The sequence below is a fragment of the Harpia harpyja genome, chromosome 7, assembly GCF_026419915.1.
Source record: "Harpia harpyja isolate bHarHar1 chromosome 7, bHarHar1 primary haplotype, whole genome shotgun sequence".
Lineage (NCBI taxonomy): Eukaryota > Metazoa > Chordata > Aves > Accipitriformes > Accipitridae > Harpia > Harpia harpyja.
In genome coordinates this window covers 19238501-19262331 of record NC_068946.1, presented here as the reverse complement: position 1 = coordinate 19262331, position 23831 = coordinate 19238501, and the positions used below count along the sequence as shown (strand labels likewise).

Genomic DNA, 23831 nt, shown 5'->3' with positions numbered 1-23831 from the left:
GAGCTTTTCTTTATATTTTTTCCTCATCATCCCACCGGGGCCAGGGAGGGAAGAGGAGTGAGCAAGCGGCTTCGTGGTGCTTTGTTACTGGCTGGGCTTAAACCATGACGCCACACTACCTACAGTCTACACCTAACTCTCCATCCCCTGTATTCCCTTCCTGTGATCCCAGGTGCCACTAGTTTTTTCGTCCCCTTGGTTCCCTATGAAAAATTCACACACTCTCCTGTGGTCCTTCAGACCCACAGCACTTGGTTTTTCCCTGCGTCACCAGCTCTCTTCCCCCATGTTTTTTCTGATTCTTCACCAAATTATCTCCATTTACTCCTTGGACTTTTGGGGTCTCCTGACTTATTTTGAGTTCCACGCAGCATTTTCTCCGCAACTTTTTGTGTCCTGTCTACAGTGATTTCCCACTGTAGGTTAACCAGCACCTGTTTCATCCTCTACCTGTCTTTGCTTAGACAGTTAATTGGACCAGAAAGAGCATATGCTATGGCTGCATGAGCTCCACATTTACTGAGTAGACCACCAGGACACTGCCAAACAGAAGAATAAGGGCTGAGCTCTTCTCCTTGTTTTTCCCTTCACAGAGGCATTAATATCTTCTCTCTCCTCTACCCATCTGTGGATTTCCTAAAGGTGGTAGGTAGGAGCTTAGTATCTTCTGTCAAACATGATAGAAATTGGCCGGTGTGATTCACAATTATGGATGTGGATAGACACAGCAGACAGGCAGAGAGAGGAAACCGGAGCAAAAACATAATAAGAGAATTAGGGAGCAAGTATTTTTGGATTGCTTGTACATTCACACATCTTCAGCTGAGTTAACCAGCAGAATCAAGCAGGGGGTTGACAATACTGGTTTAATGTCAGGGAGAAATTTTGAGGACCTGCTAAGTAGTTGTGGAGGCAGGTTGGTATCAGGGACCTGATGTATACCTTGTGATTTATGTTTTCTTAAATGGATTCTGGCACTATGTTGTGTCACACTTTTAATTGCTACCAAAGGCAGTTCTTTATAAAAGTATTTTTAGAAATGAGCATCCATCAGAAGAAGAAATGCAGAAAGCTTTATATAGATCCGTGGAGGAAAGAGGGGGGAAGTGTTATGGAGATTCTGTGAAAGAAGTCATTTAGAGACAACTCAGTTGGTCAGGCCAGCAGCCCTATGGAGTTAAAATAAGAATCTGCATTTTCATTTGTTTTTATGCTAACATCAACAGCAGGGGCTCCTTAATGTAGCTTGTGGGCTGCAACCTTCATCAGAGACTTCACGTACATATTTTAAACGGTGGCTATTCCTGATAGTCCTGGGTGATCATCAAGAGTTCTAAGAGATCAGGGTCCCTTTCAGCAGTGCCGGGGGCCTGAGCTGAGTTTCTAGGCTCCCAGGGGGCGGAGCTGTTAGATTCCAAAGCTCAGGGCTGCCTCTGTCCCCAGAGCTGTCAAGCAGGCACACGGTGTCCTGGATCCCTCCACTTCCCCAACATGTTCAAGAAGCAACTCAGGCTCTGGTGTCAGTGGCCAATGTTGCAGTACTCTCCTTTTGGGTCTCCTTTTTGTGGCTGCAGGTTTGTCATGCTGCCTCCAGGCAGATGCTATGTCTGATAAATGTCCTTCCTTGAGCAAAGCTTTCTGAAATCTGGATCTGAAGGCTTTGGTTGGGAGCCAGAGCATCCTCACACATATACGAAGAGACAGCCCTTGCCCTGAAGGGTTTGCAGCATAAACAGGCAAGTTACAGACAGCGTGAACATTATAATCCGTGTTTTACAGCTGGGAGAACTGAGACACAGGCTTATGTATTCATAAGTTCAAGGTCATGGAGCAGGTGAACAGCAGAACCCTGGACTGAACTCTGATATTGCATCTCAATACCTTAACCATAAAACTGTTCTGCCTTTTGAGAGATCCTCGTGATCACAGGAGTAACTATATTATACCACAGTGGTAGGAGGAAGAAAACCTCTATTTGAGTGAGATGATCTTGAAGGCACTTAAATCAGTGCATGGATTTCTTCATCCTTTGGTTGATTTTAGCAAATTCTATACAGCTAATGCCTAATGGAAGAAGATAAATTGCCAGCAAATAATAAATTAACAATAATCCAGAGAAGAGGTGAGACAATCATAGTCTCAGCAGTCTACAGATAATAAAACGGAAATCTCTTTAAATAAAGTACCTTATAATTACTAATGTTATTAATCTCCTGGGAAATCCATGTCTATGAAGAATAAGCCAAGCTTTTCCTTGAACACAAAGTAGAGAAGTTTTGTTTTTCATCACTGGGAGGTTTGGATGATCGTAACATTCTTCCTCTCTTTGTAACCCTGTGGGATTAGCAGTGTGGGATTTTCAACCCTGTGTGCAATTAGCAGAAAGAAAGATAGAAGGAAAGGAGGAAAAAAATAGAAAAGTGATGTCATTGAGCCAAGGGGCTGTCTGAGCTGGTCCTGCTGGCCAAACCTGGCACATCCACAGCATTTTGTGTCCAGGCGTGAAAGCAGGTTGTACAGAGCTCAACTATGGCTACTGTAATTCTGGTTGCTTTGCGTGTCCCACCTTGGCCCTCTTCTCTCAAATCTCTTGGCATCATGTTGCACCCTCAGGTATGATACGCCCATTGTCTTCTGTGTATATAGGGTCAAGCTTTGCTCATGTTTCTTCTGCATGGTGTATATCCCATGGAAGTTGGTGGGAGTCAGTTCTGTATATATGTGGGAGCAGGAAGGGGTTGAGATGGGAGCTCCAGGCAGCCAGTGGGTGCCAGATTCGGAGCTGGTCTAAGTCAAGGTAGTTCTCTTGACCTCACTGAAATCACTCATGATGGATGCCGCATGGAATTCTTCCCCAGAATATTGATTGACAGTGATTAAAAAAATCTCCTTTAGGATCTTGCCTTATGTGCCTTCCCCAGCCTAGGTGGTATGATCTCCCCGTGCAGCCTGAGCAATTCGGATGGGACATCACCATCTTTTAGGGTGTCCCCTGCTGCCGGTTCATGGATTTGTTACCTCCTCTGGTGAAGAACGCTTTATCATCCATGATGCTTACTCATGGCAGGTGAAAGTAGAGCTGCAAATACACATATTATGCATAACATTCAAAATGGATAGACCAGCTACTAATGTTGTATAGAGGTGCAAGTGAAGAACTGGGAGACCTGCCTACTCCATTGAAGTTATATCAAAGGTCTATTTTTTCCCCTTCTTTCAACTCACTTTACATTTCCCTCTTGAGAAGATGGTAGCCAGGGTTTCTAGCATAGCACATGCCATCTCTTTCTGACTGATAGATTTTTCCTCTTAGAGCTGATTTGTTTGAAGTCTAAAGGATGCCTAATGCTCTGGCATGGACAGTGTCCTCGAAAGGGTGATTGATCTTTCATGGGGAAATTCACTCTGTTCTTAGCTGAAATGGGATACAGTCTGGCCGGTCTCTTAATTACAATAGCAGTAGTTTTCCTCTTGTGGAAGAGTAGATACATTTTTTTAAGAGAGAGCTGCGTGTGATTTCTCCTTGAGTAAGTGGCTAGTAAGTTACTCTGATCAGAGACGTGAAACTCGTCCCCTTTCCTAGCCCACCACTGGCTGCGTGCTGTTCCTATAATCTGCATCAACTCCTGCATTTAACACATACACTGCTGAGCAAGCCACTTTATGTAGTTTATTACAGGGTCTTGATTCAGCGACAGTGCTAGTTACCTGCTTTGAAGTGGCTGCAGGCTTGGGGTGTCTGTTCTGCAAACTCTGGCTCCTGGTCAAAATGCAGTAATGCAGCATCCATAGCCATTAATCCAAAGATGATGAGACTGTAAATTAAAAAGAGAAAAAAAAAAAAAGAGAATCCTAGATGATACAGTGCTATCATCTGAATTTCCAGGAATATATATACATAAAAATCAGCCTAAATTTATAAAGCTATCAAATGGGTAAGATGGAGGGGAAACCAGAGTGTTTCATAGCTTTTATTTATCTCGGATATCACCAAAAATTAATTTTTGATCTGAGTGGCTGTCAGAGTTGCCCCCGCCTTGCTCATACACATAATCGTCTAGTTTTCAAACCAAGCCTTGTAACATGGTGCAGAACATGTATGCGTGCTTTATCTTCCTCAAATGGAATATTGCATAATAGTACTGGATGGCAACCATACTGTCAGCTAAATTTTTTCCAGAATAAGGTATTCAGAAAAATATATCTGTCTGGGCATCTCTGCTGCCTCTTACTGCAGAAGGTTGTGGAGCTTATGAAAATGCTGCAATGCAGCAAGTGTGCTACCACTGATTAAAAGTAGATTTTTTTGTTGTTGTTGTTTTTTCCCCCCTTCTGCAAGCTTGTGGGTGGCATTTTAATCAAGCTCTCGTGGTAAAAAACATATTTTAAAAGCACTGAAGCTTATAAAATTAGGTTTTTTTCTGTACGTGCTTGAGGTGGGTGTTAAGTCGTTACAACTGCAGTGATGCTTGTTATTTCAGTGTTTCTGGTGCAGAAATGACAAGGGAAGTAAGATGGAAGGAGGTGTTGCTGAATGCAGAAAATATTCGTCATCTTTTTACCAGGTTCTATTGTTGTCTTCTCTGTAAAGAGGGTGCAATTAAAGTAATGTGTAATGTACTCCTTATGTTGCTTTTTCATTTTTTTAGATGTAGTCTGGCATCATGGTTATGTCACGTTTGTAATTCCTGAGAGAGGCAGTTTTATTGACAGAAGTTTTGATTCACTATCATGAACCCCCATCAAAACATACATGTGAAAACGCATGAGAAACTCTGGAATGCTGAATGGAGTTGTCATTTATTTCCGTATGTACGAATAGATGCAGAGAAAAGCAGCAAGAAGGGGTTAAAATGAATTTGGGGAGGATCTGAATTGAATGCTTCACTTTCTGTAATGAATTGATCTTGAAAGGCTAAAACATGCTAACTCATGGAAATTAGGCAATTGTATCTGATCGCTAGATGGTCTGCTGCTTTGCCATGTTCAATTGTGTTTGATACTTTCTGTGTTATGAATTCACTTAATGAATTTATATTGGAATATATTTGCAGTCCTGCAAATATGCAGTGAAAAAGGGAATGCAAGTCAGTAATCCTGTGGGGGTGTCAGAAAATGTAAGATACAGCTCACTCTTAGCTGCTGAGAAAGAAGTTGATTTACAATGAGTAAATGTATTGCCTATTTCCTGCTCTTAAATATGTGTGGAAATGAAGTTCCAGTGATTTTCATTTATTTATTTATTAATTACACTACAGACTGCCTACAGGAGATTAACAGTGTAGGATTTAACATTGTAACACCCCAAATGTCCATGCCTAGTTTACCTGCAGAAGAAGTACAACCTTGTCTCAGGAGCTGCATGTCAGGGATGGTTAATGCACATGGTGATCTTGCAGCACAGGCATGTCTGGTTCTGTCAGTATGACCAAGCCCACACTGTCAGAAAAGTGTTGAAAGAAGGATTTTCAGAAATACCAGGATTGCCAGTAAGACAGAATGCTGCAGTTAGGGGTTGGGAAAGCACAGAAACATCTCAGCTATGGGGAAGAAAGCTCTCCTTGTCTCCCTGGTCTTCCACACAGGTATTGATCTGCTTTGCAGTGAGGCCAGACTGCTCTGCTCTTCCTCCTCCTCAAGAGCATGTTGGATGCTTAGACTTTTTGCTGCAAAGGGACTGGTTATTCTTTTTAGTGTATAAAAGTCCAGTTGTGCCCTTTCCTGTCTAATTTGGCCTTGCGTAAACACTTCACAATGATTTGCAGAGATGGGACAGTTCAGGGACCTTAATGTATTTTCTAGCATGGCTACAGCACCGGGCTTTGCTGCTGCCCCCTATTTTTATGATCTTGTAACTTCCTTGTTCAGCAATTGCTGAAATAGAAAAATGAATGTTAGGAATTAAGTTGTGATTAATTTTTTTAATCTGGATTTTTAAGAAGAGCTGGAGTGAGAAGTGTCTCAATGCCATTTCTTCAGAGTATTTTCCCTGACCATTTTCCATACCACTGACTGAGAACTGGTCTGGGAATTTGAGCAGAAGACTGTGAATGCTGTACTGATCCTCCCTAATGTGAACTCCTTCTGCGCCTTTCTTGCCGCGGAAGATTGTTCTGGTCTGATAAGGAGAACATTGCACAGTGTTCATACATCTCCCCATTGATTTTGGAAATCTTTAATGTTAAGACCTCCTGGGGTTCTGAACAGGTAAATCAGTAGAGAAAGCAGTAAAAGGTCAAGAGCCAAAGAAAATAGAGCCACGTTGGTTTTAATAGTAGGAAACAGAGAGAGCAATGAAATATTAGCTATATGGAGAGAACTGATTATACAGTAACTTCCTGTCACCTTTGTGTTCATTTAGTATTTATAGAAAGAAACCTATTTAAAAACATGTTGTCTCAATAGTCATTTCTTGCTGTGGAAAAAGGAAGAATACCACCCTCATTTCAGAAGCTGAAAATGGTTATGAGCAATGCTCCTTGGAAGCAGTACAACAAAGTAAAGCGTAATATATTCTTCAAAGCAGCATATCATTTGAATGGTTAATGTTTGAAATATCAACTATGTTTTAAATGGTAATTTTTTGCATTTGATCACAGGCTTTATGTCAAGTCTAACAATGTGGATATTGTAGTCTTTATTAGCCTGATGTTAACAATTCCCACTTCATCAAGTAAAGTCCCTCTAAAATGTTCAGAAATTTAAAGAAAATTGAAATGTGTGAGGATTGCAGTTTTGGAGTACGCTCCGACATCAAATCCTTCTGTATCAAATAAGGTGCCTCTTTGAAGGACAAGTAAAAATTTGCTTCAGTAAAAATCTCCTGACTTTTGTAATATTCCTGGAGAACACTGACAAAGCACCAAACCAAATCCTCACTGGAAATCTCTGCGGATTGCCGGGCACACGGTAGGGTTTGATCCTAGCAGTGTTTCAGGAAAAGGAGCTTTAGGGTTTTATTCTTCTAGTTTGTGCTGCAGCTTCACTCATATAAAGTATTTCAAACTGTAACAGCTAAAAGGACAGCAGCAGAGGCCTTCTTTTTACAATATGTAAGTATTGTGTTTAAAAAAAGAAACCACCAAACAAGTGGTTTTCATCATTTCTTTGTTCTTGACAGTGCATATGTAGGGTACCCAGTGATGCTGGAAAATACCTTGATACTGTGCCCTGGAAAAATGCCCCCAGATGTCAGCTCAGCCTAATACAGTGCAGAAATCAGGAATGGGGTGGGAGGAGACTTTCATGATCTGTAAATTGATCAGGAAGTCTCAATGCCTGAACCAGTATTTTCATCTGTGAGGATTTAGCACTGACCATAGGGGTGTTTCAAAGATTGGTGTGAGGCTAGACATGTGCCATACACTGAGGCATGTCTTCTCTTGTGCCCAGAGAGGGGATAAGAGAGGAATAAGACTGAAGAGGGACACCTTGGTGCTGGGGCAGTTAGTTTGTGTCTTATTGAATTTAGTGCCTGTTCCTTCACAGTTTTGTAGGAGTGCCTAGCATTTGATGTGGGGGCTCTTCTGTTCCACATGTTGTAAGTCTAAATGCAGAGAAAGTAATGGTTGTTTATTGCTTCAGAACATTTTTGGAGGTAGGGAGGTGTCTCGACTTCAGAACAAGGTGCCCTGCTGTTCTTCATGTGGTCTGTCCTGTGGGCTGCAAGGAACCTCAGTATGACTTCTTGGGCTACAGCCTGAATTCTGGCCAGGACAAACCTCGGTTCAGGGCTCAGGCTGAGTAAATTCAGGTCTTTTTGCACCTTTGAGACAGGATCTGGGACAAGTATCTTGCTGCCTATTACTCAGCACTAGCTTGCCAAGAGAAAAGGTTAGGGGGAGGCCCCAGCATGGTGTGTTCCTTTGGATGGCTGGGACCTGCCTGGGGAGGGTGGCTGGGGCTCAGACATGTAGTGGTGGCAGTGCCAGAGGAAAGAACCAGGTATTATGGGCTCCATAACAGGAGACATGAACGCTGTATTACCCTCAGCAAAAGGGTCCTAGAGAGTCCAAAGCCATTCCTTTTGCAGTCCCAGCATCCAAGCTTTCTCTTCCCCAGAGCCACTCCAGCAGCAGCAGGAGTTTGGGCAGGAACAACTAAGAAGGGTTGTCTGTGTCTCTGGAAGTCTTTCCAGGTCTCTGTACGCCCCGTGCTTCAAATCAGACCATCAAACTCTGGCCTGTGCTACTGCCAGTGCATCGCCTGCCATCACTATGGGTACAGCAGTCTTACCTGCTAGTGCATCTCTGAGCATAACGTACACATCCTTTCACACACGGTCCATTTGTTGATCGTGGTGTTATAGCTGAGGCTGCCAGCTAAGGTGGCTTGCTACTTTCCATTATAAGACCCTGTTTCTATAACCACTTTGCCAAATTTTTTGTGGTTTAGGCTGCAATTTTCCTCTCTCGCAGTCAGGCTCGTCTTGCACTTTATGCACGTGTTTTTGCCCAAGCTGCCCTTTCCTGGAGCAAGGCTGCCTTCCCAGGCTGGGTTGAGGAAGCCAGACTTGCTGTTTCAACTCAAGATCTTGTCTGTGAAGTTCTTCAGCATCCTAGTTGTTGAGGAGGGAACAACATATGTTTTTAAAGTTTGCCGAGTGTCATGAGAGACTTGCTAGAGCCTCTGCTGCTTCCAACCTCCCTAAGCCTGACCAGCACAATTTATGTCATGTTATATCATATCACTGTGAGTGAAAAAAAAAAGAATAAGCCGTCTCTCCTTTACTTATAGTCCGTGGAGAGGAGAAAGTCCGCACTTTCAAGTGCAGAGGTGACCAAAGAAAGCATAGCCAAGAACTTGTGGAAGCAGGGTTCAAGGGCAGAAGATGACAGCTCTGATAAAGGATGCATGGGGAAGGGTGAGGATGGGTAAGCAATGAGATGGAGGCAATTTGTAGAGAGAGACTGGATGAGAAGTCCAGGAAGGAAAGCTGGAAGTTAATAGAAGAATGGGAATGTGGAAACTGCTGCTTGGCATGAAACCTGCAGGAGAGGATCTGAAAGTGGACCTTGATATGAGGAGGACAAAACTTTCAAAGTTTGCAAAGGTGAAAGCTATAGTCTGGACAGCAAACACGGACAGGCACTGGGTTGGGGACTGGAGCCCACAGGGGCAATACCTGGGCTGGGCTGGGAAGCTGATGCAGTGGAGACTGGGATAATCTAGGCAGAGGGAATGGGAAAAATAAAATAGTTTCTTGAACTAGACAGTAGCTTAGGACATATGCAGAAGGGGACCCAGATTATGCAGTCATCTCTCATTCTTTCACAGCCAAACTCCTGAGGTGTAACCTTGCAACCTTAATGTCATTTCAGATAGCTTTGTGTGTGTGATATGTGTTGATGCACCTCTAGACAAAATCTGATTTGTGACAGTTACTTCTTTTTCTCTTTTTGCATTTTTGGCAGTCTTTAATATGCTCTGTCAACAAAAGCAGAACAAAACTTTCCATTCCTAAACAAATAAAGTTCAGCACTATCCAGATGTGTATATTTAAGTGGCTGCCATGGCTGGATTTTGTTGCTGTCAGATAGACAGTGATTTATTCTGTAAGTTTTGTGCCCTGAGCTTTCAGAAATACACTTGCTTTCATCCTGAAGCCCGGCAGAAGTCTAGCAGTAATAATTAGCAAGCCATAAAAATCGACCTGATTTGTGGGAACCACTGAAGGATGCAAAGAGACATTTCTGTTCAAGGAGCTAGGAACAAAAGCGCGTGGTTACTGACCCAGTCATATCAGACCTAATTTTGAGGGAATCCCAAGTGATAAGCGTTCTGCAGTCTGAATACTGCCTATTCATTCAGACCTTCTAGCAGAGTGAATGAATCATCTTTTCAACCAGAGACAGCTCCTCTGGGTCAGAGCAGAGGTCAGTGGTGGGGCATGTGTTTCAGACTGCTTGCCCTAAATGAAAAAGAAAACATACAAGACTTTGCTTATGCTGTTGCAGCTTTGAGCATCTCATCTATAAAACATTTACATATAGTATCTCATGAGACCTCTTACAAGTGGCGGCTCTGGATACATAACTAGGTCCTTCTGGAAGGGCCATCTGTCTTCCTAGCTAGCTGCTCATGTGCTTTTTCTCTTCAGTGTCACCCCTACCCCAGAACACTTTCCTCAGCTGATCTTCCTGTTGATGTCCCCAACCTAATCATTAGCTCAGTGTTACCGTGTGCTGTCTGTAGATTTTTAGCGTGAGGTAGTCAAGTTGATTCTGCAGAACAGGTTGAAAATGAGCACCCCCTTTCTTCATCTGGTGAACCAGCCCCATGCAGGTGGCAAGATGTAGTCTGCAGAGCCTGTTTTGCTGCATCAGCAGAGGGATATGGAAGAATATGTGTCTGGGGTGTAATGTCGTGTTTCAGTTAGCAACTTATCAGACCAACAAAGCTGTTCATTTGCTAAAGCCTGGCTGTGCAATAGGTGCTTTTCATTTACAGTGGAATACAGTCTTCTGTCATACAGTGTATTTTCATTTAGGGTTTGTTAAACATTGTGATGCTCAGGAAGGGGCTGTTACATTCCATCACGCTTGATGGGCAAGGGTGGCCTTTAAAAATCAATGACAGGAAAACACAATTTTTCAAAGTCAATATTAAAATAGCAAATGAAGCCTCTAAGCCACATTCGATCTGGATATTACTTATGTGGCAAAACTGTTCCTTTCCCAGAAAAGGCTCTCAAATTGAGAAACCATGGGAAAATTAATAGAAGAAAAATTCAGCACTTGGCTTTTGGACCTATGTAAACTTTTATTGTACACCACCTCCTGCACAGTGTAATTCCCTACAGTGGGAAGAATCACCATTCATTTGCAGGGAGCTTGCCACCAGTGAGTTCTGTTTGATGCACCATAGCTTTTTGTGAAGAGAGTGATTGTTTGTTTTCTCTTCTCTGCTTATCTTCTCCGTGCTGCATGTATTTTTATAAACACCTGTCCCATTCCCCTCTTTCCCAGGATGAAGAGTCATAGCCTATTTAGTCATTCCTTGCACAGAAACTTCTCCAGATCTTTTATCATCCTCGTTGAGCACTCTGTACCTTTTCCAGGTGTACTTTATTTAATTTATGATTAATACTTAATGCTTTCAGGCATCCTAAACCATCAGCATTAGTGCTGCTGAAAGACTTTGCAAAAGAAGAAATACAGAGAAATGCAAGATGAATCATATGTTGTATCCTGGGTACCTCTCAGAAAAGACATCAGAAGCACCTGAACACATAAACGCATGCGTGAATTTTCTGTGTCCATCAATGCTCTCCATGTCCTGTATCCTGTTGTGCTTTCAGCGTCCTGTTGTCCTTTTAATGGAAATCTCTGATGGCAATCCATGGAAGGACACAGATAGGTTACTTCCCTTGTCCAGAAAGTCACCTTGAGGATATCTTCTGTATGCACTGCTTGTATTGGAAAGAGCATGATGATCTGGATCCTCACAGACATGTAGGCACCTGGCTCTGATGGGAATCAGCAGGTCTGTGTCACCAGGTGGAGACTTTGTGTGTTGAGAACATGCTGATGTGAGACTGAAGCTCTGTGGAGCTTCTTGCCTCTTCATGTGGAGCAGCTCGTGCTGGCCACTGCTTGTGGCAGGAGTCTAGACTGGATGGTTTGATTGGAGATGGCAAATCCTAGCTTCCCTCCTTCCCCCTGGCTGTCTTTTTATATTAAAACAACACACATTCAGTCCCATGGCTTGGGTTTTTTCCAGACTTTTTCCTCAGTTACGGAATGTGTTCATCAGTCACATCTTACCATTCTTGACGTGCGCTTTCTTCCTCCAATGCAACTTTCTTACCCTTCCTTACTCCCTGGCCCTGGGCTTGTCCCTCGCCTCCCACAGAACCCATTCATTCTTCATCTTATCCCAGGAGAATGCCACTGACTTCATGTACCTACGTCAGCCCCTTGGCACAGAGTGGGAAGAAAAGGGGTGGCAGCAGAACAAGGCTAAACCCAACCTATAGCAAGAATCAGGTAATTGCATACACCTGTGGGAGTGTGGGGAGGAAACAAGTCTCTGAAATAGGTCTTTGCTGTGACAGCAAGTCCCGCAATTAAGATTTTGGAAAGTCTGAATGACTCAGTGAGTTGGTTCCTCCTCACGGTTTAGATACCTTAATTTTCTTATTTCAAAAACCCAAGGAATTAAAAATTAAACTTTAAAAAAACCACTATAGTTAAAGTACAAGCTGGGGCACGTAAACTCCTCTTCCTGTTTCAGTGTGCATCCCAAGATCTTAATTGAAGCCCTTTTGAGAGAAAAACTGCCTCTGAAGGCAAGGGCTGCAAAATCGACTCCTGTGGCTTCAGGTTCCTTCAATACTGGCTTCATCCTCCCTACCTTCCTGTCCTTGTGCCTGAACAGGCTGGAGGAGTGGCTGTTTGCTTTCTTTTCTTTTGTAGGCAGTGGGGTTGCTTGAATAAAGATTTGGCAGGGAAAAGCTACCACATGATAAAATTATATCCCAAATATTGTGATTTTTACTGTCTAGAGCATTTAAAAGCATAAAAGATTTCTGGGTATTCGCATTTCCAGGTAGGGAGAGATTATTTTATTTGCCTGGGTATACAGTCATGGGTCATAAGAGTGGGTAGCTGAATGTGGGTGGACAGCGTATTTTTAAGTCATACAAGCATAAGGGTATATTTAAGCTAAAAAGTCCTTTGTCTGTAACATTGTCAGTTAGAAAATAATACGAAGGGATGAAATAATCCTACCACTTCTGTAGGACCAAGGTTTTGCAGCACAACAGTCACTGCTCAGACATTCCCTAGGAAAGAAAATTCTAGCACTAGCTAATCCATGCCAAGTTTGCTGTAAATAAAGAAGCAAGCAGACTTTGCAAATAACCTCTTTCCGAATCAGTTTTGCATCCCTTTGTCTCCTTATTTCTATTTATTTATTTACAGTTAGATGTTTTGTGCTGCAGTTAAAAGCATTGGTTTCTGTTGGCTGTAATGGGTTCCTGGGCCCCTGCCTCTAAGCTTTTCTGACTGCAAAACTGAGAGTCAAAGATGCTTAAGTGAGTCTGGATGGAGGGACCTCAGAACAAGCTTTCTTCTGTCTGATGCTCTTTTTCAGCATGAATAAACAATGCCTCTGTTAGACAATAAGATGCTTCTGCTTCCACTGTGTGCCTGGCATGATTGCCTGGTGTGTCTGAGCATTATGAAGTGATGCTAAAAGCACTCTCAGCAAAGGAATAATCTGCTGCCCTTGACCTGGGGAGAAAACTTTTTTCACGTGAGCAAGATTTGTTACCCAAACAAACTGGAGCAGCACATGGCCTTGAAGATCCTTTCCTGTTACCACTGCCATACTTCATTTTCACATCAATGTCTTTGTGTTACTTGTTCAGTTGTGGAATAATTGACCGTGTTCCTTTACTTCAGCATATGGAAGGACAGAATTAAGCTGGGTGGCAGCTGTATCAGGAATTCCACCCCTGGAATTCCTGAACTACCCCTTTTTCGGGGGTCCTTGGCCCTGGAGAGGGCACAGAGAGCTGGACTGTGGTGCAAATGCTGCGTTCCAGATTTCTGCTGCAGCCTGGTTCTCCTGCATATATTTATGGGGAAGAATCTGCCCGAAATTAGCCCAGGATGTGCTTTTTACCATTTGTAGTAGCTGATGTGATGATGCTCCCAAAGATAGCATCTGGGTATTTTCAAAGATTGTACAGTAGCAGGGGTGGAATTAGTTTTAAAAGTTAGGTAAGACCTTTGAAAAATCAAAAAATGCAGACACATTTGTAGAGGCAGCATTTTTTTTTTCTAATTAAAAGCTCCCAGTTAAGATCGTGTGAAAATGTGTCATGCTTGATGACATCTCGGTGAAACTGGAAGAAATAAGGCATGTGAAATTAATTCATGTATATGGAGAAAGAAAAGATGCACCAGTGTAGTTAAAGTGCTTATTCTGGATAAGTGAGATTTTGTTGTGTGAGTTTTTGCTTAGCAGTTAAGTTTGTAGTACCTCTCTGCTAAATGGTCCAGTTTGCCTCACCTGCACACAGAGTAGCTCTACTGAAGTTGGCAAGAGCACAGACCTGTCCTACATGGAGAATACGCAAGTAACATATTAGCATGATTCATTAATTTCTCGCTACCTAATCTGCGCTGTCATCCATCATGGAGTCTCTTGAGAGAAGAGATGCAACATCAAATCAATGTGTCTTAGCAAGGTCAGTGTGGGGAAAAAAAAATTCTGCAAAATTTCACTCCGGCCTTTTTGTGGGCTACTTTTACCAGACCCTAATCCAAATACAAGTATTGATTAGTGGGCCCTGGGAGCAAAGGAAGCGCATAGCTATGTAGCCTGTTTGCAGTAGCCATGGCAAATACACAGTTTGGCTGGCACTCCTTCAAACAACAGGCTTCAAAATATGAGTCTAAGAATTAGAAGATTGTAAACTGGGTAGTGTGTGCTGCCATCACCTTTTGTACCTGTGCAATGAATAAGCAGAAGATGACTTTGTTCCAGCCTTTTATAAGCACTGAAAATTATGGAAGTGGCGGTAGGGAGGGAAACCAAGCATTCAGTGTTCATTTTTATTAGCCAGCCAGTGTTTGCTTCTGACAAGATTTCAGCTGGACAAACTTGTGAAATGTTGGCAGCCACAGTGCTTTTAGTGTGATGTATTTGTGAGTATTTCTAGTAGTTGTACCTTTTTTTTTACCCAGCCTGCAATGACTGTATCAAGTTGTATACTACTACTTCCCTGACTGATGAAGATTTTTTTCCCCTTAAGCAGTATTTTGAGCACCCTTGTCTTAAATAGCCCGTCCTCCAGCTCGGCTGTGTTGTTGTTATGGATTTTCAACTGTCTTCTTGCTAAGGTTTGAAGTGACCACTGTGTAAGAGGGAAATATGGAAAAAAAAAAAAGATGTTTCTTCTGTTGGAGACATGTTTCCTGGATGCTATCTGAATCTCCTTTTCCCTTCAAAATAATCTCCTTAAACTAAAGGTTTCCTCTGTTGTTCTTAGCTTTTTGAAAATGTTTTTGTAATAAATGGGGCAAATCTTTTATAATTACTTTGGTAGTGAAAAACAGACTGTAAAAGTACAAATAAGGACTGAGTTGTTGAGTGTTTATTTCATTAAGTCTTAAATATAGAGTTCTAAGTCTATATTCATATTGTGGAAGAACCAAGCGTGCCATGTAGAAAGGTTTAATTTCCAGTTAGATTATTGCAATGCTTTGAAAAGCAAGGAGGTAAGGAGGTTAGGAGAGGGAAGCTGTGCAGAGGATGACAAAGTATTTCAATGGGGAAAGACCACTTCAGTGTGCCCACTCTGAGCAATCCTGCATAGCAAACTGGTGAGCTGAATTCCCCCTGAAAAGCCCCGAGAGGGCCAGGTAGTGCAGCTGCTTCTTTGAACATTTCCCTGTCTAATCACACCCCAAAAAACTTTATCTGCACACAGCCCTTGGAGCTAGTGCTGTTTATTTGTCGCAGTTTTTCTGTGCCTCCTGCACTGAGGGTGAAAAAGCCGATGTAGCCACAAGTGTTGGTGAATCTTTTTCTCTGCCAGGATTGTAAGTCAGGGCCTTGGCATGCATGGGTCGTTTAGATGGTTGCTGGCTAACGGCTGCAGAGCCTCCTGTTTCAAACAAGCCTGCCAACTGCAATGCCTTCTCTAAAGTGCACAGAGAGGGCTCACGATGCCCATTTGAAATTGTGCTTGGTGGAAAAATCAATGCAGTGTGTCTGACTCTGAGGTGCTCCCCTGGGAGCAATCCTGTCCTTGTTCAGGGCTCGTTTCAATGAGTCTCCTGGAAATAAAAGACTCCACTGAGAAATTTAGGAGTCTTCTGGCTGCCAGGAAACATCCCGGCTTCCCGGCAGCACTCCTTCCATCCTTCAGCCCCTCCGGCTCTCTGAGGCAGGAGAGATCTCAGGTAGGATTGAGCAGGGACTGCCGCCTTTGTTTGCTGGTCAGGAGATGAAAAGGCTGTCATGGTGGCTCATTTTAAAATTTGCAGAAGGATTGTGTGCAATTTAATCCAGAGAGACTTGTGTTTCTTCCTGTTGGCACCTTTACTGATTGGTATTGCTTCTTCAGTGGTTTTGCCATCCTTATCATGGACCAAATTTATTGGTAGTAAGTTTTTGCCTTATTTCTTGTCTCAGATATCACTTACAGTTGTCATGGTGCTGTTGTTATGGTTACCATCTCCTTCACTGGCTAAAATGCCTTTTCTCTCTCCTGCAGGAAGCAATTATGATTAATGATAGATGGGTGTGTGTGAGGGTGTTTGATGAATGGTAAATGGTGTAAAAATGCAGCATTGTGGATAGAAAGTTTGTCAAAAAGGGGTGGTGTTGGAGCAGGAAGGGTTGTACAGGGATTCTTCTAGCTTTTTAGCTAGAAGTGAGATCTATGGTAGATGGTTTTTTTGCAGGCAGAAGCTGCTAGTAGCATGATTTCACCATTGCAAAGAGAGAAGGGCACCCAGTTTTAGATTTCTGGAGTCTGAGCATGTTGATGCAGTCCCTGGGCAAGGGAGCAAGGGCAGCCCTTTGTGGTGGGCAACTATGTGTCTCAGGAGGGGAGCATCCAATGGCAGGTCAGCTCAGTTGTGCTCTGCTTTCCAGCAGCCCAGAGAAATAAATACCTTCCCCACGGAGGAAGAGCTCTGTCGGTCAGGAGTGGCAGCTGAAAGACTCATTCTCGTATGCTTACCTGTTCCTACGTTCTGCAGCAGGATGGACCTGCTTGCATCTCGGACCTCCTGTACACCACCTGGGCGTACTACCTGGCCGAGCAGGGTTTGTTACTCAGTACAGAGCAGGGGCGCTTTGTCAGATTCACATTTCTCCAAGTGAAAGCATTCCCCTTCATCAGGAGCTGTGTGGCTGCTGCAGTGGAGTGATGCACCATTCATAGAATCATAGAATCATAGAAAAAATTCCCACCTGCCTGCCTCCACTGATGCTCAGCCCAACTGAGGGAAACTCCGAGAGGGGTTTAAATCTCTGCACCCACAGGGCAGGACACCGTGCAGGAAGGAGCAGAGGAGTGCGGAGTATGAGCAGCTGCTCCTCTGGCTCTCTGCTGTGCCAGTGCTGCAGGTCTGATCGACTGCTTCAGAGGCTGCAGCCATCCCTCGTTCTCAGCTCTGGCAAGGATGCAGATTCCAGTAAATTTTCTTCATCTTTCCACAGTGAGCCTCCTTTGTTCAGCCTTTGGTCCAGGCACCATCAGTTATTTTTCATCCAAGGTACAATCAAAAGGATTTTCTACAAAGAATATGTGACTATTGACTAACTGTTTGCAGTGTGGAAATGGAAAAGCCTTTAAAAACTGCCAAATGCTGATAAAAGTGTGAGATGAACACTGCTTGCATTTTTAACAGATGCAAGGTAATATTTAAGAGGATAGTCTTACTCATATTGTCTAGAAAGAGGGATCTAGCTGCAAGCTAATAACTTAAGCACTGGACAAGGAAGAAATAAATCATATTTGTTACAAATTACTAGAGAAACGTGTTTATCCTTTATTAGGCTTGAGAGGTAGAGTGGCTTCAACTGAGAGAATGTATAATTCTGTCTAATAATATACCATATTACTAGAATTACAGCACTTAGACATTTAGCATCAAGTGGTAACTTTTGTTAATCGCTTAGTGGCTTCTGGACCATTACCAAGCATTTTAAGTAAGAGGGAAGCTAACATGGTCCCTGTCAGATGCCATGAGACTTTCTCCCCATCCATGCTTGCTGTGATTCTTTTTGATCAGTGTGAAGCACACTGCTCACATCTGAAAATAATCAAATTAATTTGAGAGAAGATGCATGTTAGCTGAAATGAAGGAGTGAAATGTGGGTGCAAAGCTCTCCATGTGTTCATGGCATCCAAAATTAGCCCTTGTGTTTTGTAAATATGTGGAGAGTCCATGAAGACAATAGCACTGATAGGGTTTGTGTACTACATACGACAGGCTTAGCTTTATGATGGCGGCAGGAGGTTATTGGAATTTGTCTGTCCAGATTTCCCACCTTCTGTCTCTTGTTGCTTTTATTCCGACCTCCTGATACCTACCCACTTTCCTTCGCAATTCTAGACATAGTTGTCAGTAAGTTAAATTTACTGTCAAATTCCCTTGGGACTTCTTAATCCACAGTGCCTGATATTTAATATTCAGACACATCATCCCAACTGGCCAGTTGGTATGTGGACGTGAATTAAAGGTTTTCTCGGTTGTGTTGTTTACCAGTCTGAATTAGATTGTGCCCTATTTGTGTATGATTTGGGCTTTTTATGTTAAGGAAGGAATTTTTTTTATTTGGTTTTTAGTGTAACTCATTTTGGAGACAATTTCATTCTTCTCTACTTCTTGGTGCCCTCTTCTCTTTAAAAATTTATGAACACCTCACCTCACAAATTTCTTTTCTCTGAAAGAAATTATGTGAATTTCTTAAATTTAATGAAAAATTCTCTTTTAGGCAGTCTCATTCAGGAGTTTTGGAAGCCCTGGGTGCCTGAGATCATGCTAACCATGCCTCTGTGCCCCAGCCTGCCTCCACGGAGCAATCCCCACCCTCTCCTGGCTTTGGACTTGGGAGCAGGGTAGCTGAATGAGTGCTATGGTGCATCTGAGCTAAATAGCCCTCTGGGAAGAAGGATTTGGCCCTGGAGCCATACAGGGGGCACTTCCCCTCTCCTTCCCACTGAGCTCAGGATCTGGCCATGCCCCCTGCCAGGGTTTGGTTTTCTTTTTGGAGGAGTCTGTTGTCTTTCCTATCACGAACCTCCAGTGTTATTCTCTCCCCTGAACTGGAATTGTAGCTCTTCCTCCATGTACCCTGGTGGCTGTTTTTCTTAGTTAATGAATTAGCTTCCCTGAAATCAAAAAGCCTCATTTCACTGTGAATGGGCTCATAGACACAGGAGTAGGTAAAAACATCACTTGAAGCAGGAAGGCAGGGTATTTGCAAAATCCTTCAGTATTGGCCTAATTCTGGTCTCCTGTAAAGTTCTCTTAAAAAGTGAAATTTGTAGAAAATTCATCTGCTTACGTGCAAAGGCAATGTTAATGTAATGCTAAGATGATTCTGCAAGATGTACTCATGAAATATACAGGACAGCTAGCACAGCAGGATGTTTAAATCAGCATTATCTTGGGTTTTTGCATGTCATGGTCTCATGCTGTATTACTGTGGGTGATTTGTGGTGTGCTGAGTTCAAAGCACTCAGGCTCGGTTCAACCCAGCCATGGCAGCAGGGGCTGGTGTCACATAAAAGAGCATATGGGTTAAGAAATATATGTACAGTGCTTTTGAAAGGAGGAGGTAACTGCAAAGTCAGACTGCTTGTCCCTCTGTATTAATTCCAAATTATTTAAGTATTTTCTGTCTCTATACAGTTCCCAAATGGCTGAAAAGGTTGGAGGAATTTGTTTTCACCATCACTTCTGCTACAAGTTATTAGTTTAGAAGGCAGGATGTCCAGTTCAGATCCGTAATGCCATCCCTAGTGCACCACCTGAGTTACAAGGACATGAATTTAAGGTCTGTGAAGTGTCTCTTCACTGCTGCTTTATTGCTGCTGTTGGCAGCTGCTGGTGGAGCGTGATCTCTCTGGACAGGGAATGGCCAGGGTCTCAGTAGCAATCCTCCATGTCAGTCTGGACAAGGAAAGCCTTTTTGGGGAGGAATGTGCATGGCCCACAGATGTGGGTCAGTATCACTGATGTGGCCTGTGGTGCACAACAGTGCCTGCTTGATCCCTCTGGAAGGAGGGGGCATTTCCCACCCCACTCCCATACTCTGATTTGCATGGCTGGCTTTGATTAGGCTTCAAGGTGAGGAACATACTGAGGGAGGAGTGTTTCCACAATCCCGTGCCGTCTAGCTAACGCAGCCTGTGCTGAGGCTCGTACTTGTGCCCCGTGGCATAGTGGCGTGGTGTCACCAGGATGGCTTTGCAGTAAGGGGCCGTGCTGGGGTGTTGGTACAGCCTGTGAGCTCCACTGCCCTTCCTGCTGCAGTCCAGCACCTGCCTTGGTCCCTCTCACTGCCAGTAACTTCAGCTGATGGAGGAGAAAACCAGTGAGAATATACTAGTAAGGTCGCTGCTGCATATTCTCTGATAATGAGGTTCTCCTATAATGGGTAGGGAAGAAAGGCTCATAAATATCCAAATTAATTTTTAACTAAGGCAACACGACATTTTAGAGGACTGGCTGTGCCTTCTTTTCTGATATTTTTTGAAAGCCTTCATTGCAGTTTATGCAAAGAATAAGTAAATCATAGTGGAAAGAGGAACTTTTTGCTTCCTTGAAGTACTGTGTTTCCCTAGATTGTTGAAACTATTCCAGGTTTCTTCTTTTTGTATACCTAACACTATTTAAATTCCGCTGTAATATTTGTCCACTCTTGGTATTTCTGTGTCAATATTTAAACTACCTGATTAATTTAATTCCATGGTATGCTAATGAAATGACAGAAAAACAACTAACCTGGTGGTAGAAAGCACACCTGTGTATTCTGGATTTGAACCTGAGCTGTGGATGAATCACGCCATACAGCAGATAGTCATTGCTAAATTGCTGAGTACAAAGATGCATTGTGTGACTCACTCGCTGTGTTTCTACTACCATTATAAACTCTAAGAGCACTTGATGAATAACAGAGAGTCAAGAATGAATTCATCCATGTTTCACTCTGTAACCATCTATTATAAATACTGAGCCAAATTCTGCCTCCAGATACACACAGCTCTCATTGAAGCCTGCCCACTGTATTTATTTTTAAAGATAAAAGCACTTCTGTTACTTTCACAGAGGACTTCTGTGACACAGTCCATTGTAAGGATGTGAATATCCTTCCTCAAGAGCTTCAAGTGAAGCAGGGAGTGTCTGCCTGGAACCGGGAAGGGTACTTAGGGATAATAGCCTCCAAACTGTGGCGGTGGGAGATAACTGTTACGTTCGTCTTGGTGATGTTCAGAACCGCATTCCCCACACTCGGGTCTTCAGTAACCCTCCCTCTCCTTGCTGAGGCGCTGGGCTTTTCTTGTGGGTGACCCAGGGGCTGAACTGCTGAAGCTGGTGAGCAGGTTCTTACTGCTCCTGGGGCTCGCTGTCAGGTTCAAACCACACTGGATTGGTGGGGAAAGCCTTAAGTTAGACTTTGGGGTTTGGGGTTTTTTCCCCCTTTTTTTCTTTCTGAGCTTCCTCAGGGGACACAGATGAGAATGTCTCCTTTTTTTCCCAGAACAGGCTCTGTTCTGTCCTCGGACCCCAAACGTTGATGGCTTTGGATGTGTGCTACTCACTCCTGTACAGAGGGAGACATTTGTCCTGTGGCCTCATGTTTTGGAAAGGCTCTGATCAGAAAATGTTCTCTAGTGTCATGCAGTAAACAGACCCAGAGGCAGAGACTCATGTCTTTGGTACATAGGAGATGGTCTTTGCCCAGCTTGGGCTCTCCCCTTTGTAATTACCCCATCAGCTCTTCTGGTATGATTTGAGATGGCTGCCTTAAGGCTCTTGGTGTATGTGCAGAATGGCTCACTGATGAGTCTCCCATCAGGGTAAAGGAGGAGGGGAAGGCAAAGGGATGTGGAGCATGTTTACCGTTTCTGTGGTTGATTAAGGCATGTCTCAGTGCCACTGAGCTTTGTGATACTGCTCAGCCCACCATTTTCATTACAGCTCAGAGTAAACACTGGGCTTGAAGTTTCACCTGCTCCTACAGTCTTCATGCAATTGGTTATCCCCAGGAAATGGTGCTGGGTCAGGGTGAGAGCAGACAGAGCTGCACTTCCCAAAACACCATGGTTTCACTGGGAGGCAAAAGAGTTATTAGTCCTTTTTGGGGTGGAACTACAGTTTGAGTCACATATTTATTGTAAATGAAATCTAATTTTCATGATTCACCATGATTTTTTAATTTAAAGTAGCTCTGAAAGCCATTACTACTAAATGATAACATCTGATCAGAAAGGGGTCGAGTTACCAATTGTGAATGATTATCTGACAAATAACAATAGCTTTTTCTCATGTTTAGAGGTTTTCTGCAAACTGACCTGACTCTGTGGAAACTACTTTTTTTTTTCTGGTTGGTTTGTTTGTTTTTTGTTAAATGTCTGCAGAATATATGCACCATCCAGTTTTGTGCATTATTTTCTAGACTGCTCAACCTCTGTGATGTGCGGCTGGTTTACTGCGTTCATCTGATTTTTTTTTTAGGTGTATCTTTTTTTCTCCCAGGAAAAAAAAGATGGCAAGTGCTTTTGGAAAAGGCCTGCTGGTTTTCACTTGGAAGTAGCTAGCTCAGGTCAAGCCTTCCTCTGCCCCCCCGGAGGTTACCTTATCATCGGAACACGGATTACGATATGTTGTCTTCCTAGGCTTACATATTGAGGAGCTACTACTACATTTTTCTGTGAGGAGTAGCCAAAGCCTATGGCTTGTGCAGTGGCTTCTTTTCCTGGCTTGGACAAGTGAGAGCTAATTAACAGGAGTGAAATACATCTGAAGTAGCAAATAATGATTAGTTTTGTTTATATATAAATACTGATAGTCATAAGAGAATGCAAGTGCTTGTGTGGGAAACAGCTGTTCCCCACAGGCTGTTTTGGACAAAAGGGAATGAGTGTGAACGTTCACGAAACAGCAAGTAAGAGGGGATATAAACAGGGTCAAATAGCACATATGTTCAGGAACCCAGTGAATTTTCTCCAATGTGGTTTCTGTCATGGCTAGCAGCAGATTGCATGCGCCACAGAGGATGGATAGCCCTGTAGTTCTGTGCCCAAAGAGCACCTGTTCTTTGCAACTGCAATGAAAATTGCAACAGCAGCTTCGCTTCTTTTAGCAGTTGTGGCATTCTTCCCTTTAGCACCCTGGGAAGATGTTGTTGCATTATGGTGACCAATCCACTTCTCGTTAAGTGGGTCTACATTTAACTGTAATTAGTGAGTTAAAATCAGATTAATGAAAAGGCAGCCCTCAAGAAACTGGTGCTAATAGTTGCAAGGCATATGAGAGTCAGGGAGGACTTGACCTGTAATTTTTACCGGTTGCGGTTTGTTTAGGTTTTAAAGTAGCTTGCTCACGCCCAGGACAGACAAGCAGAGACACTTCTGCATTTAAACCCTCTCTCATCTGCCGGATGCAGGTTTCTTTGGCAGTGCTGCTGGTAATGTGCCTGTGCTGCACCCGGTTGCTGCCTGATGGTCAGGGGCACGGTCACCCATTTGGAGCTGATCTTTCCTGCTAATGTCATTTCAGGCCAAGCGGTGAAGGCAAGGAACCATGGCAGAGGATAGGAAAGACGAAGCCAAGGCACCGCACTGGACTTCGGGTCAGCTAACAGAGGCTTCTTCACACCCACATTCACCTGAAATTAAGGAACAGGGCAGCGCGAGTGCTGGACTGGTCAGAAGTGCCAATGGATTTCCCTACCAAGAGGATGAGGAGCCGGGGCTGGGCGGCCATGAGCAGCCAGGGACGTATGCTCGGACCAAAGAGAACGGGATCAATGGAGAGCTGTCGGCAGGAGACAGGGAGACCGCAGGTAACATGCCTCGATGCCCGCCATGAAATACAGGGCTCTGCAGACCACTGACTGATTTTCCTCCAAGGGTAAATATTAGCTGGAGCCAAGCGTGCCCTGGGGCACGGGGAAGCTGACATGAGGGAGCATGTGCCTTGGAAGGGCACTAGCTCTTCACAGCAAGGGCTGCATCTTCATCCGGGTTTGCACAAATTGCATCCTTACCCATGACCCTGGGCAGTGCTCTGAGAAGACTTCAGGAAAGGCATGATGGTGCCTTAGTGCGTCTTGGTAGATGGGACAGGGTC

At 43.5% G+C, this 23831-nt stretch overlaps 1 protein-coding gene across 50 annotated transcripts in view; it reads left to right on the top strand.

The window, feature by feature from the left end:
- MAP2 (microtubule associated protein 2) overlaps positions 1–23831 on the top strand; it is a 239330-nt gene that overhangs the window by 143011 nt on the left and 72488 nt on the right. For all 50 annotated transcript variants that reach the window (XM_052791918.1, XM_052791910.1, XM_052791908.1 and 47 more), the window contains one exon: positions 23259–23544. In XM_052791918.1, coding sequence (XP_052647878.1) covers positions 23283–23544 — 262 coding nt within the window. In that variant the 5' untranslated portion in view covers positions 23259–23282. The remainder of the gene's footprint in view (positions 1–23258; positions 23545–23831) is intronic.